The 20,719-nt window shown below is 44.4% G+C and overlaps 1 protein-coding gene across 4 annotated transcripts in view; it reads right to left on the minus strand.

Moving 5' to 3' along the window:
- The window catches only part of WDSUB1 (WD repeat, sterile alpha motif and U-box domain containing 1), an 83,543-nt gene that overhangs the window by 42,587 nt on the left and 20,237 nt on the right, over positions 1–20,719 (minus strand). For all 4 annotated transcript variants that reach the window (XR_012905173.2, XM_075933481.2, XM_075933480.2 and 1 more), the window contains exons 4-9: positions 18,037–18,129; positions 15,681–15,774; positions 13,858–13,891; positions 9,768–9,808; positions 9,568–9,674; positions 8,828–9,007 (exon numbers count right to left, since the gene is read on the minus strand). Coding sequence is in view for 3 of the 4 variants with exons in the window: in XM_075933481.2 (XP_075789596.1) it covers positions 8,828–9,007; positions 9,568–9,674; positions 9,768–9,808; positions 13,858–13,891; positions 15,681–15,774; positions 18,037–18,129 (549 nt within the window). In the remaining variant the exon portion in view is untranslated. The remainder of the gene's footprint in view (positions 1–8,827; positions 9,008–9,567; positions 9,675–9,767; positions 9,809–13,857; positions 13,892–15,680; positions 15,775–18,036; positions 18,130–20,719) is intronic.

Consider the following 20,719-nt stretch of genomic DNA (forward strand, 5'->3'; position numbering starts at 1 on the left):
TGAAATGTTACTATATGCCTGCTCTGAAAACCGTGAGACTGGGCAATGTCCACAGACTGGACTTTTCAGTGGCAACAAAGGGGTGACCAACAGCCACCCAGAGTGTAAAGCAACAATCACCAGCAGGAGAGTTGTAAAACAAGAGATTTATAATTCACATGAAAGAGTTGCTCAAGCACAAACCATGGAGCTGCCTGATGTCACGACATTGCAAGGACTTTTCCAGTAAAAGCAGTCAAAATATAACAAGGGGGAACAAAGGTACCTGATCACCTCTCCTTCCCCACTTGTACTGCAGAAAACAAAATCATCTGGACAAGGGAGAGTGGTCCTAAGTGGGAACACTTTCCAGTTAGCACAGACGAGGAGGTTACTCACCTGTGCAATAACTGATGTTCTTCGAGATGTGCGTTCCTGTGGATGCTCCACTCAGGTCAAAGTGCGTCCCACTGCTTTTGATCTGAGATTTTCTCAGCAATATCCCTCCCATTCCCCCAGGCCGTGCATGTGCTTTGCCTGCCCAACGAGCTGTCAGAGTATAAACAGCACTTGTATGGGCTGGGCTCCTCAGTTCCTTTTCTACAACAGACAAGTGTCATATCCTAAGTAGAGGGGAGGAGGACAGTCAGTGGAGCACCCACAGGGGCACTCATCTTGAAGAACGTCAGTTACTGCGTAGGTGAATAACCTCCTCGTCTCCTTCAAGAGATGTTCTTGTGGGTGCTCCACTCAGGTGACACTAAGCAGTGTCCCTTAAGATGGTAGGGGCTTTGGATCAGGCTGGAAGAATGCAGACAAAACAGCTCTACCCATTCTAGTATTAGCTGCAGTGTCCTGTAACAGGACATAGTGTTGTGCAAATGTGAGATTTGATGACCCTATAGCTGCCTTACATATGTCAACAAGGGTGTAGGAAGGCAGTACACATGGAGACTGAACATGTAGAATGCGCTCTGATCGAGTCAGGAGGCTGGATTTGTTTGAGCTGGTAGCACAAGCATATACAGTCGGCTATCCATTAGACAGTCTCTGCTTGGAGATGGCATTTCCTTCAAATCATTACGCGGTGGAAACAAAGAGCTTAGGAGCACTTCTGAACAGCAGTTCTATTTAGATAGAATGATAGTGTCCTGTGCATGTCTAGTGTATGCATGGCAGACTCAAACCCACTGGTGTGTGATTTCAGGAAGAATGTTGGTAAGTGAATGGATTCTTTTAGGTGGAAGGAAGAATGCACTTTGAGTAGTCCACCCTTCTGGCGGACGTGATTGCAACTATGACAGCTGTTTTCATGGAGAGGTGCAAGAGAGAGCATGTGGCCAAAGGCTCTAAGGGTTTGTGCACGAGTGCATTAAGGACTAGATGTAGATCCCAGGGATATGTTGGTGGTCTGATATCAGGATATGCTGCCTGGATGCCCTTCATAAATCTTATGGTGACTGGATGTGCAAATATGGTGGCATTATCTACCTTATGATGGAATGTGGTGATGGTAGTGAGATTGACCTTCATGGAGTTAGTAGAGAGGCTGTGGATTTAAGTTACAGTAAATAATCAAGTATTGAATGGAGAGGCGCAGAGGTTGAGGAGGCATGTTTTTCTGTGCACCAAGAAGCATTTTTTTTTCCATTTTTGGAGAAAGCTAGTGTGTGTGGTTAAAGTCTTGCTGAGCAGGAGGACTGTGCATACTGGTTCTGAGCACACCAGGGCTGTGTCCAGACTCAGGGGTTTTTTTGGGAAAAGTAGCCTTTTCCCGAAAAACTTCCCCTGCGTCCAGACTCAAGCCGCGTTCTTTCGAAATTAATTTGAAAGAACGCGGCTTTTCTTTCGATGGCGGTAAACCTCAATTTACGAGGAAGAACGCCTTCTTTCGAAAGTTCCTCTTTCGAAAGAAGGCGTTCTTCAATGTAAATAGGGCGTCTTCGAAAGAGAGCATCCAGACTCACTGGATGCTTTCTTTCGAAAAAGCAAGCCGCTTTTTCGAAATTTCTCCGTGCAGTCTAGACGCTCTCTTTCGAAAGAGGCTCTTTCGAAAGAAGCCTGCAGTCTAGACATAGCGTAGGTCTCTTCATGAGAAAACCACTGAACACCCAGGCTCTGAGGTGGAGACGATCTATATTATAGTGAAGAATCTGGCCGCTGCATTGAGATAGGAGCTTGTACAGGAGTGGGAGAGGAATGGGGGGATTGGTTGACATTCCCATCAAGAGGGATACCCCAATTTGCCTGGGCCACACAGGTGCTGTTAAGATGATATGTGAATTGTCTGTTCTGGTCTATTATCCTATTGGGAAAGCATTAAAAAAAAAAAAAAAAAACGTTGGTCCCTGGGAGCAAAAATGCATCCTCCCTGGAGTGAGATCCCAGGCCTGCTCTGGAACAGAACTCTTGGGATTTTTTGTTTTGGACTGTCGTGAAAAGGTCGAGTTGGAGAAACCCCCAGTATTGGAAAATGGTGCATAGGATGGAATTGTGCACTCCCACTAGTGTTGTATGGGGAAGCAATGACTGAGTTTGCCCACAGTTATGTTTTGGATACCAGGTAGGTATGTGGCGGATTTGGTGATGTTGTGTTGGAGGCACCAATTCCAGAGTTTGATGGCCTCTGCACAAAGGAAGTGGGAACGAGCTCCACCGTGCGTGTTCACATAGAACATGCATCTATGTTTTCTGCCTGATCCTTTTATTATAGCCTCTGATGACAGGGAAGACATGGAGGCAGGTGAAGCGTATAGCTCTGAGCTCAAGGAAATTGATATGGAGGCTGGTTTCGGAAGTGGATCACAGTTCCTCCATTGTGGTTTCTCCTATGTGTGCTCCCCATCCTGTGAGGGATGCATCTGTTTTGATGGTGATTGTGGGGGGCTCTTGTTGAAATGGAACCCTTTTACACATGTGCGTCTTTGACTGTAGATGGCATTGTTAAATACTTCAGGAGTTTGTGCCATTTTGGTTCGTATAATGAAGCTAACCAGGTTTGAAAGCATCTCATGTGCAGGCACTCATTGGGGACGACAAAGGTGAAGGCTGCCATGTACTCCAGTAGCTAGAGGCAGTTGTGAGCTCTGACCTGTGGGCTGATGTGAATGGTGTGTACAAGACTGCAGATTGCTCTGAATCTTTCCTGTGGCAGTGAGCCTTGACCAGTAGTGGAGTCAAGAAAGGCACCTATGAAGAGAATATTTTTGGATATGTGTTAATGTTTACTTGTCTATGCTTATTTGTAGGCCCAACTTTTGGAAGCACTGCATCGTCATTGGTGTTGCTTGAAAAACATGAGAATGGGTTAAAACAAAAGGAAAAACTATGTAGCATTTTAAAGACTAACAAGATGGTTTAATAGGTGATGAGATTTCGTGGACCAGACCCACTTCCTCTCATATTCTAGAAGAGAATTGGCACGACCATATATACCAAAGGAAGACAATGAAAAAAGTGAACACATTAAGCAGCTGACAAATCAGATTTAGTATAGAAGGTGGGGTGAGGGAGAGGAAGGAAGGGAATAGCTCTTTATGGGTCAATGAATGACTAATCGGGGTGATAAGTGGGGAAGCTATCTTTGTAATGGGTAAACTAATTAGCATCTTTGTTAAGGCCCATTTGTAAAGTGTCAAATTTAATCATGAATGGAAGTTCTGAAGTTTCCCTCTGTAATCTGGTGTTAAAATCTCTTTGAAGTAAGATGTATGTAGTAAGGTCGTTAAGACTATGTCCAACTAGGTTGAAATAAAAAGCAACTGGTTTTTCCTTGTGAAGATGTCTGATTTGTGGGCATTAATTCTTTGGTGAAGTCTCTGAGAAGTCTGTCCACCTTATGAAAGAATGGTCATAAGGTGAAGAATGGGCTGGTCACTATAAGCACTGGGAGAGTAGATTATTTTCAATGTTCTCAACCGATGCCTCAAATTTACTTATTAGAGGCTACAGGTTAGGTCACCCCAGAAGGTGGAGGGTGATGTCATTAGGCTCTGGGTCTCTGCCATTTTTGATAATGAGTATCATATTATCAATATTATGCTTGGTATGAATAATAGGGGTATCACTGTCGTTGGTATGGCTGACACCTGTATTGTTGTTTCTTTGGCATAAGTGTTTGTATGCCCAAGCATCTCAGGGTTGCTCAAGAGTCCTTCATAGAATGGAGGACCTCATTGGTGTTGGAAGCGAAGAGCTTGTGCCCATCAAATGGAAGATCCTCTACTGCAATGAAGATTTCCCTTGGAAAGGAGGAAGATGAGAGCCAGGCTACATGACGCATGATGACTGCTGTGGCTATGGACCTAATGGCTATGTCTATGATGTCTAGTGAGGCCTGGAACACTATGCAGGATATTAATTGGCCTTCAGAGACCAGTGCCTGCAATTGATGACACGCCTCAAATCAAGAAACAACAATAAAAGTTTGTATTTTGGAATAGTTTCTGTGGTTGTATTTTGCTAACAGTGCCATGTAATTGGCCACCCTGAACTGCAAGGTGGAGAAGGAGTATACTTTCCACTCAAATCCTTCCATCCTTTTATTATCTTTGTTGGATGAAGTAGTCTTGAATTGTTGGTGTTGTTTGATATTCTGTTAACTGCTTCCACTACTAGCAAGTTGGGAGCAGGATGGGTGTAGAGGAATTCGGAGTCCTTAGAGGGAACAAAGTACTTCTGGTCCACGCGCTTGGTTGTGGGTGCAATGGAGGCAGGGGTCTGCTATATAGTTTGTCCAGGCTGCAGGACAGCTGAATTAATGGGAAGCGCTATTTTGGAGGTAGCAGCGGCTTGCAATGTATCTGTGAGCTCATGTTGGTTATCCAAGACTTCCTCCAAAGCAATATAGAGGTCATCCACCACTCTCTTAAGGAGGTCCTGACAGTGGGAGAATTCATCCATGGATGTGGTGGGCAGTTTGATTTGTTGGGATAAAGGGGGTGCCCCAGTGGCCACAGGTGAATTATCCATTTAATTTCTGTTGTATGTCCCGTATAGGTTCAGTATTAGAGTCCACCTCCACTTGAAGGGTTGGCGAGGGAGCGTTGTGGACTTGCCTCCCTGTAGCAGGATGATTAGTATGTTGTGCTCTGTAGTGTTCCTATTTACACCAGTATGGCAGGTAGCCAGCGGATGGTATTGGTGATACCATCCAGGGGTGGGCATACCACGGATATTGTGTGACAGGTGTATTTTGCCTGCATAGGTCCCTATACTCAGGCGGGTAACAGGGTGGAGAAAGGTCTTTGTTCTCCAAGCCATCTTCCTCCCCACTGGAAAGGCAGGGAGAAGTTGTGAGGGACTGGCAGTATTGTGCTTGTGGCTCTGATGAAAAATCCCCATCCAGAAGGGGAGACCCTGGAAAGGAGAAGACTGTGAGATCAACTGCACTGTGGAACTGGTGCTGAGTAGGGATGTTAAATATCAGTCAATTGAATAGTTGAGTAACCTCATGAATTCTTAACGATTAGCTGACCATTCTATAGTCCCTGGGGGCCTGGCCAGCAGCCAGTGCACTCTGGCCTCACTCCCAAGAAGACCCCTGACACTCAGTGCTGCTGCCTCTGTATCAGAGACAGTAGCAATGGGGTGCCAGGTGGGAGCAGGTCTGCGAGGGGAGTCAGTTTAAAACCCAGCTCCCCTTGTGGATCTGTGCTACTTCCTCTGATAAAGAGGCAGTGGCATGGGGTGGCAGCAACCCCTGTGTAGGGCATGGTCTGAGCTCCTAGACCCGGCACAAGCTGGAACTGAGTTGGACTGCTGGTCAGCCAGCTAAAAATTTACTAGCAAGAGGGGACGGGGAGGACAGGAGAGGAATTGCATGTAATCTATAGCATTAACCAATAAGCAAAAGCTTCTAGGTTAATCGACTACACTTTTACATCCCTAGTGCTCATCAGAGCCAAACTTCAGTATATGTTCTGGTGCAGACTGGGACTGCAGTGCTGTGGTGAGGTGAGCTAGTGACAGCACCACGGAAAGTGAGGAGAGTGTTGGTGCTGAGGAAGGAAGTGCTGCTTCTGCTGTTTGAACAGACACCGGGGTTACTGAGGGGACTGTGGATGCATTTCAAGAGGCAGGCAGCTGAAAGCCCTTTGCCTCAGCACCTTGTAAAGCGGCTGCCACCTCATGGTGGGTCCAGAGGTACTTGCTGAGTCAAAAGTGCTCAGCCGTAGAGTGGCTGACACTGAAGAGACTGAAAGTCTGTGTTTCTTCAATCTGCCTGGGAAAGTGGAGGAAGCAGGTCTTTTCCTGGACTTGAAGATTTTTTGCTGAGACACTGCAGAGTTTTGTTCAGTGTCTGAGGGAGTCCTGGAGCAGTGACAGCATCAGACGCAGCTCCCTGTCCTTCCAAGTCCACGCTTTTAATTTGACAGTCAGAGCATTTTGGGGGGACATTAGACTCCCCCAAACATCTGACACACTGAGTATGCCATCAGACACAGGGATGGCCTCTTTGTAAGAGGAACACCTCTTGACACCAGGAGAGCTTGGCATGTTGAAATGGAGAGGTTTTTGTTTTTTTAAAGAGGAAGAAGATACTAACTATCTGTCTATATGTTAACTGTAACTATGTATAACTAAGAAACTATGTTGCTGAAGTGGGCAGCATGACTGCAGTACTCCATCTCTGGCCGCCGACGGTAGCAAAGGAAATAAGGCATGTGCTATTTATACTCTGACAGCTCGTCAGGCAGGCAAAGCACATGCACAGCCCAGGGGGCAAGGATATTGCTGAGAAAATCTCCGATCAAAGGCGCTAGGATGCGCCTTGACCTGAGTGGAGCACACACAGGGACATCTCTGAAAGGAGAATACTGTAGTTACTTTAAACTTGGCTTAACTTGATAAAATTTAGGAATTAGACAGTGATTTTACCTATTATTTCCTTTTGTAACCAATTCTGGTCTTTTATGCCTATGCCACTTAAGTCACTCAAAATCTATTTTTGCATGTCAATATACATATTTTAATGTGTTCTCTAAGCCAGTGCATTTTGACTTAAATTTGGGGAATCTATTCCAGTTACACAGAAGACCCTGACCAGTGTAAGATGCACATTTCAGGGGTGCAAGGTTGGGGCTGAGGGATATGTGGGTGTTGCCTAAAATGAGTGGCTGAGCATTTTATTCTGGTAGTTGTTCAGGGTTGACGAGAGGTTGGGTTGAGTGGGATGAGCAACAGCTCACTTGAAAAGCAGGTCGTAGGGCACTCCAAACTGGTCAGTTAAGGGGGAACAATGATTCAGCAGTCCAGATTACATACTGAGATGTCTCACAATTAGTAATATATGTATGTAGGAAACCACAGGGCTAGAATCTGAGACCATAGGGGTTCTGGACTGCTGACACCTCCGCGTAGCTATAAGGGGTAGGTGAGCAAAGAAGGATCCTGCAAAGCTAGACTCATCAGGAAGTAGGGATGTAAGCGACTAGTCAACTATCTATTAAGCATAAGCCTATCAGATAGTTGAGTGGTGTCTCTACTAGTCACTCCCCTCTCCCCACTCGCTGCCTCTATTAGAGGCAGACTCTTAATGCATTTAAAAGGCCGAAGTGCAGTGAGGGAAAGCAGGTGCTAGCCGGGAATCAGCTGTCCTGGCTCACATCTGATCCCCTGCTGCACTTCAGCCTTTTAAATATATTAAGAGTCTGCCGGCTCTTAATACATTTAAGAGGCAGAGCTGCAGCAGGGTTAGCTCCTGGGGCTAGTTTCCCCTGCTTACTGACTAATTGACTAGTCGATGGAAATTCTATCGACTAGTTGATTAGTTGATTAAGTGCAATTTAACATCCCTAGCAGGAAGTACCGTCCACAACGTCTAAACAGAGGCTTCTCTCACCAAATAATTGGCCAATACCAGGATATAAATTAGGAGCCCATGATGGGAAGCTGAGTAACTTCACTATTGGACTGCTGTCTATAACCTGGTACCCAACCCTAATTCCTTGGTATCCTGAACTAGCTCTGATCTGCTATCTCCCTGCTACCTGCAATCTGGTGACCAACCGTGACTTCCCAGCATTTTGAGCTGGCTTGCCTTGCTATTGTCCCCAGTCACCACTCAGCAGTTGAGTAGGCATACCAGAATTCGTAGCTCAGCCCTGACAGTTTAGTTAGTACTTCCTCAGGGCAGACCTGCAATATATAGTTCCCAACTTTACTGGCCTAATACTGTAGGACTATATACCATGTGTCCCATTGATTAATAGCTGTAAAAAGTACTTATAGCAAGTAAGCCTCTTCTAATTCCTACTAACAAACTTTAAAAATTTATGTACAATCTATGGCAAAAGGAAAAACATAGCAAAAAGCACATTTTTCTTCTGATATTTCTTTCAATTACAGTATTTTCCACCCAAAAAATTCACAACTAAATCTAGGGTTACTGGCCTCTACTTGTTTCAAACACACACAGCTCCTCAGAATGGCAGGGAAAAAACAACGAAAAACAGTTCGCTGCATCCATTATCCATCATCAACTACAGTGTGTACATGTATGTGTGTAAAGAAACAGCAAATATTTTCTTCCAACTCATACATATCTGAGCTGGATAAGACAAAATAGGAAACTTAGTTCCCCCCACTTCCAATACAAGACTGTTGTACATCTGTTGTCCCTAGGGATGAGAAAATGCCAAACCCCCAATTATTTTGGATGAACACGGTATTAGTAATGTTTAGCTATGTACTGTATTTAACAGGGGAAAAAAAAAACAGATTGACAGAATAACTGTAAACTTAAAAGGAGAGACTATGCCTACATGTAATTCCTGACCTTCTTTCACCCTAAAAGTTCCTAAATTCTCACCAAAGGTTATAACTTTACTTGCCTTTCCATTCTTACCAATTTTTAAGTCGTTAGTCAGACTGTGTTTTGTAAGACTCAGCAGCTCTTTGCCATCAATATTATGCATCTTGAAAATGCCAACAAGGTCTTTTAAACCTTGTGCACAAAGCCAGACGGAGACTTCTTCCTCTGACCAGTTCTCAACAGACATCTTTGGTTCATCTTCTAGTAAACTCCCTTGAGAAAAAAAGAGAAGGTAAATTTGAAATAAGAAAATAAACTCTTATGTACTGAAAGTTTATTTTGTATAACTTCATTACATAGCTTTTATGAGCTGGAATGTTTATTTTCTGACTTATTTTGTCTATATTAATTAGCAAATAATTTTTTGTTCATACTGAGAACTCTGCTTGTAATTCACTTCTGTTTCTCTCATTATCTGTGTACAAATGTTACTAGTAAAGTCTGCACTGCTCTGGGAATAGTATTTGTCAGTTAAGTGCTGCCCAGAGAGTAAGAAAAAGGGATGCAAGAGAAAACACTCCCTTTGTTTGGGTCTAACAAGTCCTTAGAGAAGGCTTGATGTATTTAAAAGATTTCTTCTCTCTTTTCCAAAATACAGGACATTTCCCCATAGTGAATAACAATTTTAAGGAAGATCAAATGTTGGGACTCTACTATTTAAGATTACACATTAAGCACATAATACAGTAAAGCATCTTGTAGCATCTCCCAATAAGTTTACAACTGTATCATACCTGAGGTATAAAAAGAGTATTAAAAATGAACGTACTTACCTGTACAGTGTTGCTTTGGATCAAATTGCCAGATATTCACTGTTTTATCCATTGAACCTGTTGCAAGTAATGGAATATCTGGTGCAAAGGCACAAGTTGTAACATATCTAGAAAAAAAACCAACCAAATCAATAATTTAAATTTAAAATCATGCATTAATTACTTTCCTTGGTTAATTTAGAATTCTGCTGATTTCACACCTGGTGTGCTGAGTTAAAGTGTGAAGGATGCTCCGAGTTTTCTGCAAACAAAAAGTATTGCATTTGTTAGAACAAGTAGAAACAACACAGTTAATCATTTTTATATATAACAATTTTTAATTCAAAGCACTTTAAAATCATAATTTCAGTTCAGAAGGTGGTGTAACTGAGGCACAAAAAGGGTAAATAATGTGCCAAAAGTCACATAGCAAGTCAGCATCAGACCTGGGAACCGAACTCAATTTCCTGACATGCTTCCCCACCTTCAATGCAACAGAACAAATTGTCCCTCACTGTATCTGGCAGACAAAAATACAATATATTCATTCCAAAATACTAGAATTAAGAACACAGCAGAGTGAACTGCCAATTGAAACTCAAATAGAATTCAGAGTACAACCTTTAAATAAAACAAAACAAAACAAAAACAAAACAAAAAGAACAGGGTCTTCGGCATCACAGGGATTAAGAAGCTGTGGTTTGCATATGTTGCCACTAGATGCTGCCATTCACAAAAGCTAATTGTAAGGATCCCAATCCTTTAACTAATAATGTTTAAGAGTCTCTCTGTAGAGTAACACACGATTCCTTTGACAGGCATTTGACAGAATTTAAAAAAACCCACAAGAATAAATTATTTTAATTGACCAGTCAACTTTCCTTTTTTTAATCTCTCATATTCTGAACTGTTCCTCATGAGGGATATATCCCTTATGTTAGACATTTACCCCCATCCTATGCAAACCCATTGTTCTTTCACTGTTATTACTATGAAGTACATCAGAATTTTACCCCATAAAGTTTAAACAAGAATCTAAGATTACAAAAAAAAAGTTCTTCCAAATAATTTCTTTCCTGACATGCTCGGTATTAAACTTTATGCATTATTATTTTTGTATACCTCATTTAGTCATTGTCTCATATTTGGATGCAGAAAGTTGAGAGTCTGTTTTCCCATATGCTTAATTATGTTTCCATGAACTCAGAAGATTATGAGAACATGTTCCTGGTTGTGCCACTAGTTGTTTAGATCTCACAATTTCCCTGAGAATGATCTGATTAACATAATATGACTAAACAGAACAGTGGAACAAATAATTTGTTCCTTTAAGTAGTCAGCAATCATGCTTTTTAAAATGAAGCAGTAACTTAAATAAAGCAATTAATCTTTTTAAACTCACTATAAATCAATACTGACACTGAAGAAGAAAGAGAAAACAATCCATACCACCCTGGTCACTACAATTTATCCAATGAAGCCACGGTAAGTTGGGACATCTCCTGGCAGAGGTTTCCTGAGGGAGAAGCCAATAGCTCTTTTCCTCTCTAACCCAAGAATGGCTCTATTTTCTACAATCCGCATGACCGTTTGGACACACCTTCTGACTCTCTGATTTCTTGGGAAGCTGGAGATAGCTCCTGCATCACCTTTAGGCTGCTGTCATAGTAAGCATAGAATCCAAAAAGTATACGAGCAACAGTCAGTGCTCAGGGAATGTCTGGCATAATCCAGTCCCACAGGCACAGTGATTTGTCCAACATCATAAAGGAAGTCAGTTTAAGAACCAAAATCAGAACTAAGGTCTCGCATCTCCCAGTTCTATGACTTAAATGAGTGAATGTGTTTCCTTTCCCAGGTCTTATAGTTTCCAGAAAGTTCAAGAACAGATTATTCTCAGTTACACCACTATAAATCCTGAGTAATCTTGTTGATTTGTGAATTTACACTGGTGAGGAGAAAGCATAATTTGGTCCCATATCTTTCCTTGGTGTCACCTTGCTCATATTCTGATTAGGACTCATTATTTCAGGTCTCCGTAGGCACTTCAAACCACCAAGCATTTGGATAGGAAATGAACCATTCTACTTCTATGGAACACAAGAATTCTTAAACACATTTGATCATAGGCGTTGACAACACACAAAATTGTATCCCTATAACTACGTAGGTCAAGTAGGAGTGGCCAAATAGCGGCCCAGGGGTCGGATCCGGTCTGCCCTGGTTAGCCCCTGGTGGGCCCCTACTATTATATTTACCTGCACCCCCATAGGTATGGGCAATTGCAGCTCCTGTTGGCCACAGATAGCTGTTCCTGGCCAAAGGGAGTTGCAGAAAACGTTGTCCCAGTCTGTGCTGCATCCCACTTCTCCCATTGCATGGGAACGGTGATCTGCAGCCAACAGAAGCTGCAATTGCCTGTACCTGCAGAAGTGTACATACAGGCAGTCCCCGGGTTACGTACAAGATAGGGACTGTAGGTTTGTTCTTAAGTTGAATCTGTATGTAAGTCGGAACTGGCGTTAGCCGCTGCTGAAACTGATCAGTTTCAACCGCAGCTGAATCTGGACGCCAGTTCTGACTTACATACAGATTCAACTTAAGAAACCCAGGCGTCCCCAAGTCAGCTGCTGCTGAAACTGATCAGCAGCTGATTCCAGGAAGCCTGGGGCAGAGCAACTCTGCCTCGGGCTTCCTGTAGTCAGCCGCTGGTCAGTTTCAGCAGCGGCTGACTTGGGTACGCCTGGGGCAGAGCAGCTGGGGTGCTACTGGGTTGCTCCAGTAGCGCGACTCCTCGGCGCTACTGGAGCAACCCAGCCGCACCCCAGCTGCTCTGCCCCAGGCGTCCTGATTCAGCCGCTGCTGAAACTGACCAGCAGCGGCTGAATCAGGACGCCTGGGGCAGAGCAGCTGGGGTGCTGCCGGGTTGGTCCGGAGCGGCGCTGCGAGACCAACCCGGCAGCCCCCAGCTGCTCTACCCCAGGGGTAGGCAAGAAAAGCCTGGTGTGCTGGGGGAGGGGGGGAAGCACTAGCTGCACCCCCCCCCCCAGCAGACCAGGGAGACGGGGGTGGCGGGACTGCCCAAGTTCTCCACGGCTTTGCTCTGTCTCCCTGGTCTACTGACCTAGGAAACGCGGAGCAAAACCGCAGAGCACGCGGGCAGCGGGACAGTCCAGGCGCGCCACGGCTGTCCCACTGCTGGCGTGCTCCGCGGCTTTGCTCCCCGTCTCCCTGGTCTGCAGGGAGACAGGGAGCAAAGCCTTGGAGCACTCCCGCAGTGGGACAGCCCGGGCGCGCTTGAGCTGTCCCCCTGCGGGCGTGCTCCGCGGCTTTGCTCCCCGTCTCCCGACCAGCAGACCAGGGAGACGGGGAGCAAAGCCGCGGAGCACGCCCGCAGGGGACAGCTCAAGCGCGCCCGTGCTGTCCCGCTGCGGGCGTGCTCCAAGGCTTTGCTCCCCGTCTCCCTGCAGACCAGGCAGACGGGGAGCAGCTTTTCTTGTCCCGGAGGAGGGGGGCGGCGGCGGACCGCAGCGCATCTGGGCGTCCCGCCGCTCCCATCCTCCAGGGTGAGAAAAGCCCCGTTCGTAACTGCGGATCCGACATAAGTCGGATCCGCGTAACTCGGGGACTGCCTGTATATATAAGAAGTGTAATATAATGGAGGCCTGCCAGTGGCTAACATTTGCAAATGACTGCCATTTTATTGCTCACCCCGAGGTAAAGTGTGTTCATCCTTCACTCAGAAAAAAAGACAAATGTTAAATACTATGTACAGATGAATTAGTGACACTACCACAAATTTCAGTGATATTATTCTACTGTCAAACAAGAAGTCTAAGCAATAAGATGTAAAAAGGGGAATGATATTAAAGTTTGCTGTTTTTAACCATTCACCTTGAATTGCCTGCATTTGTACATATAATATATGAACAACCATTACTGATATATAGGAAACTCCTATGTCAATGACTGCAATCTTATGTGCCTTGGATGATATAACACTATACTTACAAACTTGATCACTTGAATGTATAGATACATATTTATACAGAAGTGTGATTTTGTTGTACAGTTCCAAGTTAGGAAAAGAAAAAAAGTGTAGAAAAAGGTGAAAGAGAAAGAGAGAAATATTCTCTGTACTTTGATATGGATGAAGTCTTCCTTACTTCCACGCCAAAAAAAATACACACTACAGATTAATCAGGTCATATTTTCTAGTCTTCTATTTTGGGAAGACAACATTTCAGGTGTAGAGTGGATGTCAACTGAAAAAAAAATTTAGTAAGCAGTCATGAGCTATGCAATACTTACAGTATCATGTATTATGATGGATTTGTCCACAGATCTTTAAAAAAAGAACACATTAAAATTAAATGATAGCATGGAAAGAAATGAGAAAACAAGTGCAAACTATGGGACAATTTTTTTGTCCCAAAAAGAAAGTCTAACCAAACAAGATTTGCTGGCAGTAACTATGCAGTTGTTAGACCTACCAGTCCTCTTCACCAAAATCTAGACAGAGATTATATAGATAACAGCCTAAGGTATAGTCTAAAGCTGGGGCGGGGAACCACATTTGGGTCAGGGGCCACTGACTCTCAAAAACAAACAAACAAAAATCAGTCGTGGGCCACAAGTGAGAACCAAAAAAACAACAACAAAAAACCCCCCAAAATCCTCACTGACGTGGCCCACACAGAGAAGAAAAAAAGACATTCCCCACATTCCCCTCACACATCAGAACCTGAGAGAGCCCAGCCTAAGCTCCCAAGCCTTAGGTTCCCCACCCCTGATCTAGAGAAAAGAGTAGTGGCCAAAGCCCACAACTACTTTCAGATTAACAGTTTTTTTAGGCAGTGTAGTAGTACACAAGCCCACTAGCCATGCTATCACCATACCAATACCTCATTCACATTTGCCTATCCTGTACAGGGAGTAGCTGTGAAAGTTGTCTCGACCATATGCGGGCCCTGGGAAAACTGATTAAGTGGGCTCTCCTATCCAGGGTTACTGGAGCAACTTTTACAGTGGGGGTGCTGAAAACCATTGAACTAAACTGTGAACCCTGTATATGATGGAAACTGCTTCAGGTCAGGGGAGGCAGGGGTGCAGCAGCAGTCCCAGAAACGCTAGCTCTAGCATCTATGCTCTTATCTTCCAAGTATTTCTGATTCAATTTGGACCTTGAATATCTACAAAGCATATTAAAGGAAGTGATTCAATACACAATTCTAATACTTCATAATTAAAATATCACTATTTTTAGTAAGATAATCTGAATACAAAGAGTTATGTGTTTCTTTTCAGCAACTATAGTTCTTCCTGAAAGATGCATGGAGTACAGCTATAAAGACTGGATACCAACCTCAAGAGATCCAAAATCATAAAACTCTCCCTTCTCGATCCCGGGGGGGAGAGGGAATCACAAGATATTTTTATATATATATATATAACACCACACATGTTTAGTTTGTCTTTGGATCAGGGTGAGAGCAAATAAAACTTTACTGGTACAAGAGCCAGCTTCAGCCTCCAGAAGGGATGGGGCCTCGGGCAGATGCGATGCTGCTTTTGGCCAGCCTCCCCAGCCAGCCCAGGCCCTTTTAAGACACTGGTCCCATTAACCCAGGTTGAGAACCCCTGTTCTAGAACATCATTATAATACATCTATCACTTGCAAACTTCACATACATGTGTAGGGACATACATTTTACAATGAAAATATTTTAAAACAGTGATTTTTTTCAAGTTCTAGCCTATTGCTTATATTATCTCTATTTATATATAAAAAAGTTTTTCCTGCCAGGTGACTGAATGATGTCATCATGTCATTAACGTCAACAACCTCTCTCAGCAAAGCGAAAGTGGCAAGAGAGGGGGTAGGTGAGTGTAGCCACCTACTCTTTATGTAATAATGTAGATAAGTGTCTAGAAAAAGCTTTCCCTATGCCAAAGATGAAATTCAGTTCTCCCCCATCCAAACTCATATCCTACTCCTTTAGCAATTTGTGAAATAACTCAAAATTAATTTTAGTGCTAAAAAAAAAAATCCACTTCCACTTCAGAAGAGGGAAATAAATGCACAGCCACCTACTGCAAAATGTAAGTAACTAAAATTAAATGAAACTGCTTACCCTGAGACTAACATCTGCCCATCATAAGAAAAAGCACAAGCCAGCACCGGAGCAGTGTGTCCATTCAACGTGCATTCATATTTTAATTCACAACCTACAAATCAAAAAAAGTAGAACATAATTTTTCTAAGCTCTTTAACTAACCATTTTCCTTTTAAAAACAGGTGTAGATTCATTATTTTAAAAGGACTGAAAATATGGGAGCTTGATACAGTGTAATCAAGTGAGGCCAGCTGTCAATTAAAAAAAAGGGGGGGGGGGGGAAGACAGCAACCTCCAACCACATCTTTCGGTTCTTGAAGTCACATAACACCTGCTAGCAACCCAGTACCAGTTTGAGAAAAGCTGCTCTAGTTATTTACAGATAGCATGAAGACAATTAAAATAGTGCACATTAAAGAAGTTTGCCCTTTTAAAATAAATTGCATTCTAAATATTCTATGATTTTGAGTAGTGTGTCAGGCAGCTATAGTAATATGATAAAATTGCTCCTAAATACCAAGAAGGGATCAGCACTGACTAGGTAGCAAATTTGTTTTAAATACTGTATACAACTACTCTTCTGTACGTTAAAACTCATGGACCAAAATTCACCACTAGTGTTAGAATAGGTAAATTCAATAACACAAGTAGGAGCAATGGTCAAGGATTTCATAACGTGCACAAAGGGTTAATATATAAGCTGTTGTTATGGCTCTACTCTGCTGAGAATTCCCAGATAAACTGTCTTTGTGGCAGTTTTGTGCCATCAAAACATGGATGTAGCTTTGTACCATAATGCATGCACAGGATTGCATGTGCAACCTCAACATTGGTTATTTCCTTACTTCTGATTCTTCACTATGAAATCTTAACATTCTTTTATATATGTTTTTGTATGGAATATATAATTATACAGCCAAATATCTACATATGCATATCGACCAGTTATATATAGAACCCTGTGACGGGGAGGCCGATCCCCGCACTCAGCCCGGCTGGCCAGCGGGTGCCGGCAGCGGGGAAGGGCCGTGGGATGGGGAGGCCGATCCCCGCACTCAGCCCAGCTGGCCGGCGGGTGCCGGCAGTGGGGAAGGGCCGGAAGCGGCCATAGTGGGCACCCGGGAGACCGCGGGGGAGAGCCGAGTCCCGGCAAACCCCGGCGGCCTTCCAGGAGCTGCCCGGAGTGAGAGTGCCACCGGCGCCGCAGACGGCCGCAAGCTGACTGCCTGCGCAGCCGCAGACAGCCAGGAGACCAGGCGGGTGGGCACTAGGGCCCAGGAGGCACTCTCTGATGGAGGGGACGTAGGAGGGTGGGACGCTGCCCAGGACGCCCAAAAGGCAAACGCGGGAGTCAGGGAGGGGGGAAAGAGCGGGGGCTGGCTGTGCTCTCAAACCCCACAGGTGGAAGCGAGGCGCTTGGAGGAGGGACGGCTCCACGGGCTTCGGCCCACCAAGGCGAAGCCGCGGACACCAGTGGGAAGGGCGGAAGGGACGGGCGGAGCCGTGCGGCAACCGGCGCCCGACCCGGATGAGCCCGGAGCGGGCTGCTAAGAAGCCAAGGAGCCCCAGGGACGCTGGCGGCGTGACCGGCGACCGGAGGACAGCTAGAGTGAGCCGGGGACTGATAGGGAGAGACTGAGAAAGTGGGGGAGCTGGAGGGCTGGGCTGGGCTGGACTAACCCCCGCCCCCCGCTACAAACCCATATAAAGAAAAGAGGGGGGAAGCATCCTCTCCCATTGAGAATGGTTTTGGAGCCCTCAGTCCTACTTTTACTGTGACTTAAATCACAAAGTCACCCTTCCCACTGCAAACACATTTGTTGCAGTTTTAGCAGAGGTCAAGGATTTACTGTGCAAATGAATATGAAGATTGAACTACCTTCCCTACTAGCTACAGTCAATGTTAGTTTAGGACTTAAGTACTTAATACCATCACTGACTGCACTGTACCTCTTCTGGAAGGATAAAGAGAGGACTCTGGTCTCTAGCATGGCAACCTAGCACGGCAACCTAGCACCTTTCAACAGTTCTACACTTAAAAAAGTATTGGTACCTTCCAATAAATAAAAAGATATTCTTGTATAATAAAATGTGTAGCATAATAATGTACCAACTAGTCCATGGATATAACATGTTGCAACTGCTTACAATACTTTAGGTAACAACTTTAATAAAAAAGTTTTAAAAGGCTTGACCCTGCACGGAACTGAGCCTGCAGAGACCACCCCAACAAAGCACTTAAGCAGTACAAGCATGTGATTAGTCTTACTAACTTTGAACCTATAAGCTTCAGCTACATATGAGCTCATTAGCATTAAATGGTAATTAAATAGTTATTAACTTTGAGTAAAAAGAGAATTAGTGCTATACGTACCTAAGAAATCAACAAACGAAATAAGCCAAAGCTTGATCTGGTTATCTTGACCACAAGATGCCATTCGGAAGTATCTGGAACCTTGTTCTCCATCTGATAAAATGAAAATGTTTTAAAGTTTTAATCAGAAGCACTAAAAAGAATGTGACAGACCAGCTTCCACATTCCTAGTATCTTTTAAAAGTGCGGATGAAAATAATTCTATATAAATTACTATTATGATTTTGCAATCAAGGTAAACCATATAGCAGATAACATATTCAAGTGTTGTTTCATGAATACTACACGTGGAAGAAACCCAACATTGAGCAGTTATGACAAGAATGAGATAGAAGTCAAAGCTAAATATGTACCACCAATCATACAAGATAATTTCTTCCTGAAGGCACCCCTCTCCAACTCCCATGCTACAGTGCAGAAAAGATTCTGCTTGTTATTTAAAGTTTTTAAAAACTCTGTATTCTTGTCATAACACCACAAAAAACAGTGGCTTTGATGTGGATTTGGACTGATTTTTTTTGCAAAGAATGTAACAGCCCGATAGAAAAAAAATGGGTACTTGCCTCATAACAATTGTTCTTTGAGATGTGTTGCTCATGTCCTTTCCATGTAAGTGTGTGCGCGCCGCATGCATGGATTGTTGGAGAGTTTCCCTTAGTGGTACCCGTCAGGACAGCGGGGGAGCCACCTGGAGTGGGGCCGTTATAGCAGCACATATATACTGTTGGCCCTCCACCTCCTCAGTTCCTTCTTGCTGGAACACTCCAGCGTAGAGGAGATGGGGGGTAGGATTTGGAATGGACATGAGGACATCTTGAAGAAAAATAGTTACGAGATGTAAGTAACTGTTTTTTCTTCTTCGAGTGATTGCTCATGTCCATTCCATGTTGGTAACTCCAAAGTCATGGAGGCAGGGTTGGAGAATACAGAGAAACAGACTAAAACACTGCTCTGTCAATCACTGCACCATCCCTAGCCTGTTGCGCTATGGCACAGTGACTTGTGAAAGTATGCACTGAAGACCAGGTGGCTGCCTTGCAGATCTTCACAATAGGCACCTGGGTCACTAAAACAGCAGATGAAGCTTGGGCCCTAGTGAAGTGGGCTGTAATAGGAAGGGCAGGAACATGCACCAGCTTGTAACACAGCCTGATGCAGGAGGTGATCCAGTATGATATACACTGAGCTGACACTGGCAAACCCTTCATCCTGTCAGCTATGGACACAAATAACTGGGGGGCCTTATGAAATGGTTTTCTCCTATCCAAATAAAAAGCCAAAGCTTGCCTATCGTCTAAGATGTGTAGAGCTTGCTCTGTTCCAGATCCATGAGGTTTTTGGGTAGAATACGGGTAAAAATATATCCTGGTTGACATGGAAATGAGACACCACCTTAGGCAAAAAGTCTGACCTTGTCCTTAAGGAAGACTGTATATGGAGGAGTGGGGGTGTACAGGGAAGGCCCACAATACCAAAACCCACTTAGCAGAAGTAATGGCCACAAGGAACGACATCTTCCAGGACTGGTGCAACAGCGAACACGTCGCTAATGGCTCAAAAGTGGAAGCCATTAATTTATTGAGTACCAGGTTTAAGTCCGGGGGGGAAGAGGCAGACACACCTGAGGATATACCCTGTTCAACCTCTTAAGGAAGCAGCATACCACAGGATCTGCAAAGACAGACTTACCCCGGGACCCTCAGTGAAAAGTCAAAATGGTGGCCAGGTGCACCCTGACCAAGGAAGGGGCAAGGTTTTAAGATGCAGAAGGTAATCTAAAATAGCAGGGACAGGGCTAACAGTGGGCTATGGTGGTGGGAGACAAACGGAGCCTCAGAACGGCCTCCTTTATTGCTAGGATGCAGGCTGTAGACAGGAATTCTTTGGCCACTGTTGTGTCAAGGCAAACCCCCACAAATTCTATCCTTTGGGTGGGGGTCAGGGTGGATTTGGCCTCGTTTAGGATGAAGCGTAACCTGAGGAAAGACTCCTTGACTAGGGATATGTGATCTAAAACATGGGAAGGAGAAGTTGTCTAGATACGGGTACACATGAACCCATCTTTTCCACAGAAACACAGCCATAACTGCCATAAATTGTGAACACCATGGGGATGTAGAAAGGCCAAAGGGGAGAGCCATAAACTGATAATGATCCTGACCTACTGTGAACCAAAGGAAGTGCCTGTGAGGGTCTGCAACAGAGATGTGGAAATAGACATCTTTGAGATAGACGACAATGTACCAATCTCCCATGGCTAGAGAAGGGATGACAGACCCAGCGTTACCATCTTGAACTTTGACTTTACTATGAAGACATTTAGGCTCCTTAGGTCCAAGACAGGATGAAACCTGCTTTTGGGACCAAGAAGCAGTGGAAGTAGAACCCCTTACCCCTGTGGCCCACCAGGACCTCTTCCACAGCTCTGCGATTGAGGAGCTGTTGCATCTCCAACTTGAAAAGATGCTCATGAGAGGGGTCGCTGAAGGAGGATGGGGTAGCATGATGGGAAGGGGGGCAGGAGCAGAATGGGATGGAGCGTCTGCTTCGCACCTTGCCTAGGACCCAGAAGTCTATCGTGATAGACGACCTGGCATGGTGGAAGGGGATAGCCAATTGGTGAAAGGCCATTTAACTGTGGCTGGTAAGCTGTCCCTGTGCGAACCTTCAAAGGCTCAACCTG

This window comes from Pelodiscus sinensis, chromosome 7 (assembly GCF_052426305.1).
Source record: "Pelodiscus sinensis isolate ZL-2025 chromosome 7, ASM5242630v1, whole genome shotgun sequence".
NCBI lineage: Eukaryota > Metazoa > Chordata > Testudines > Trionychidae > Pelodiscus > Pelodiscus sinensis.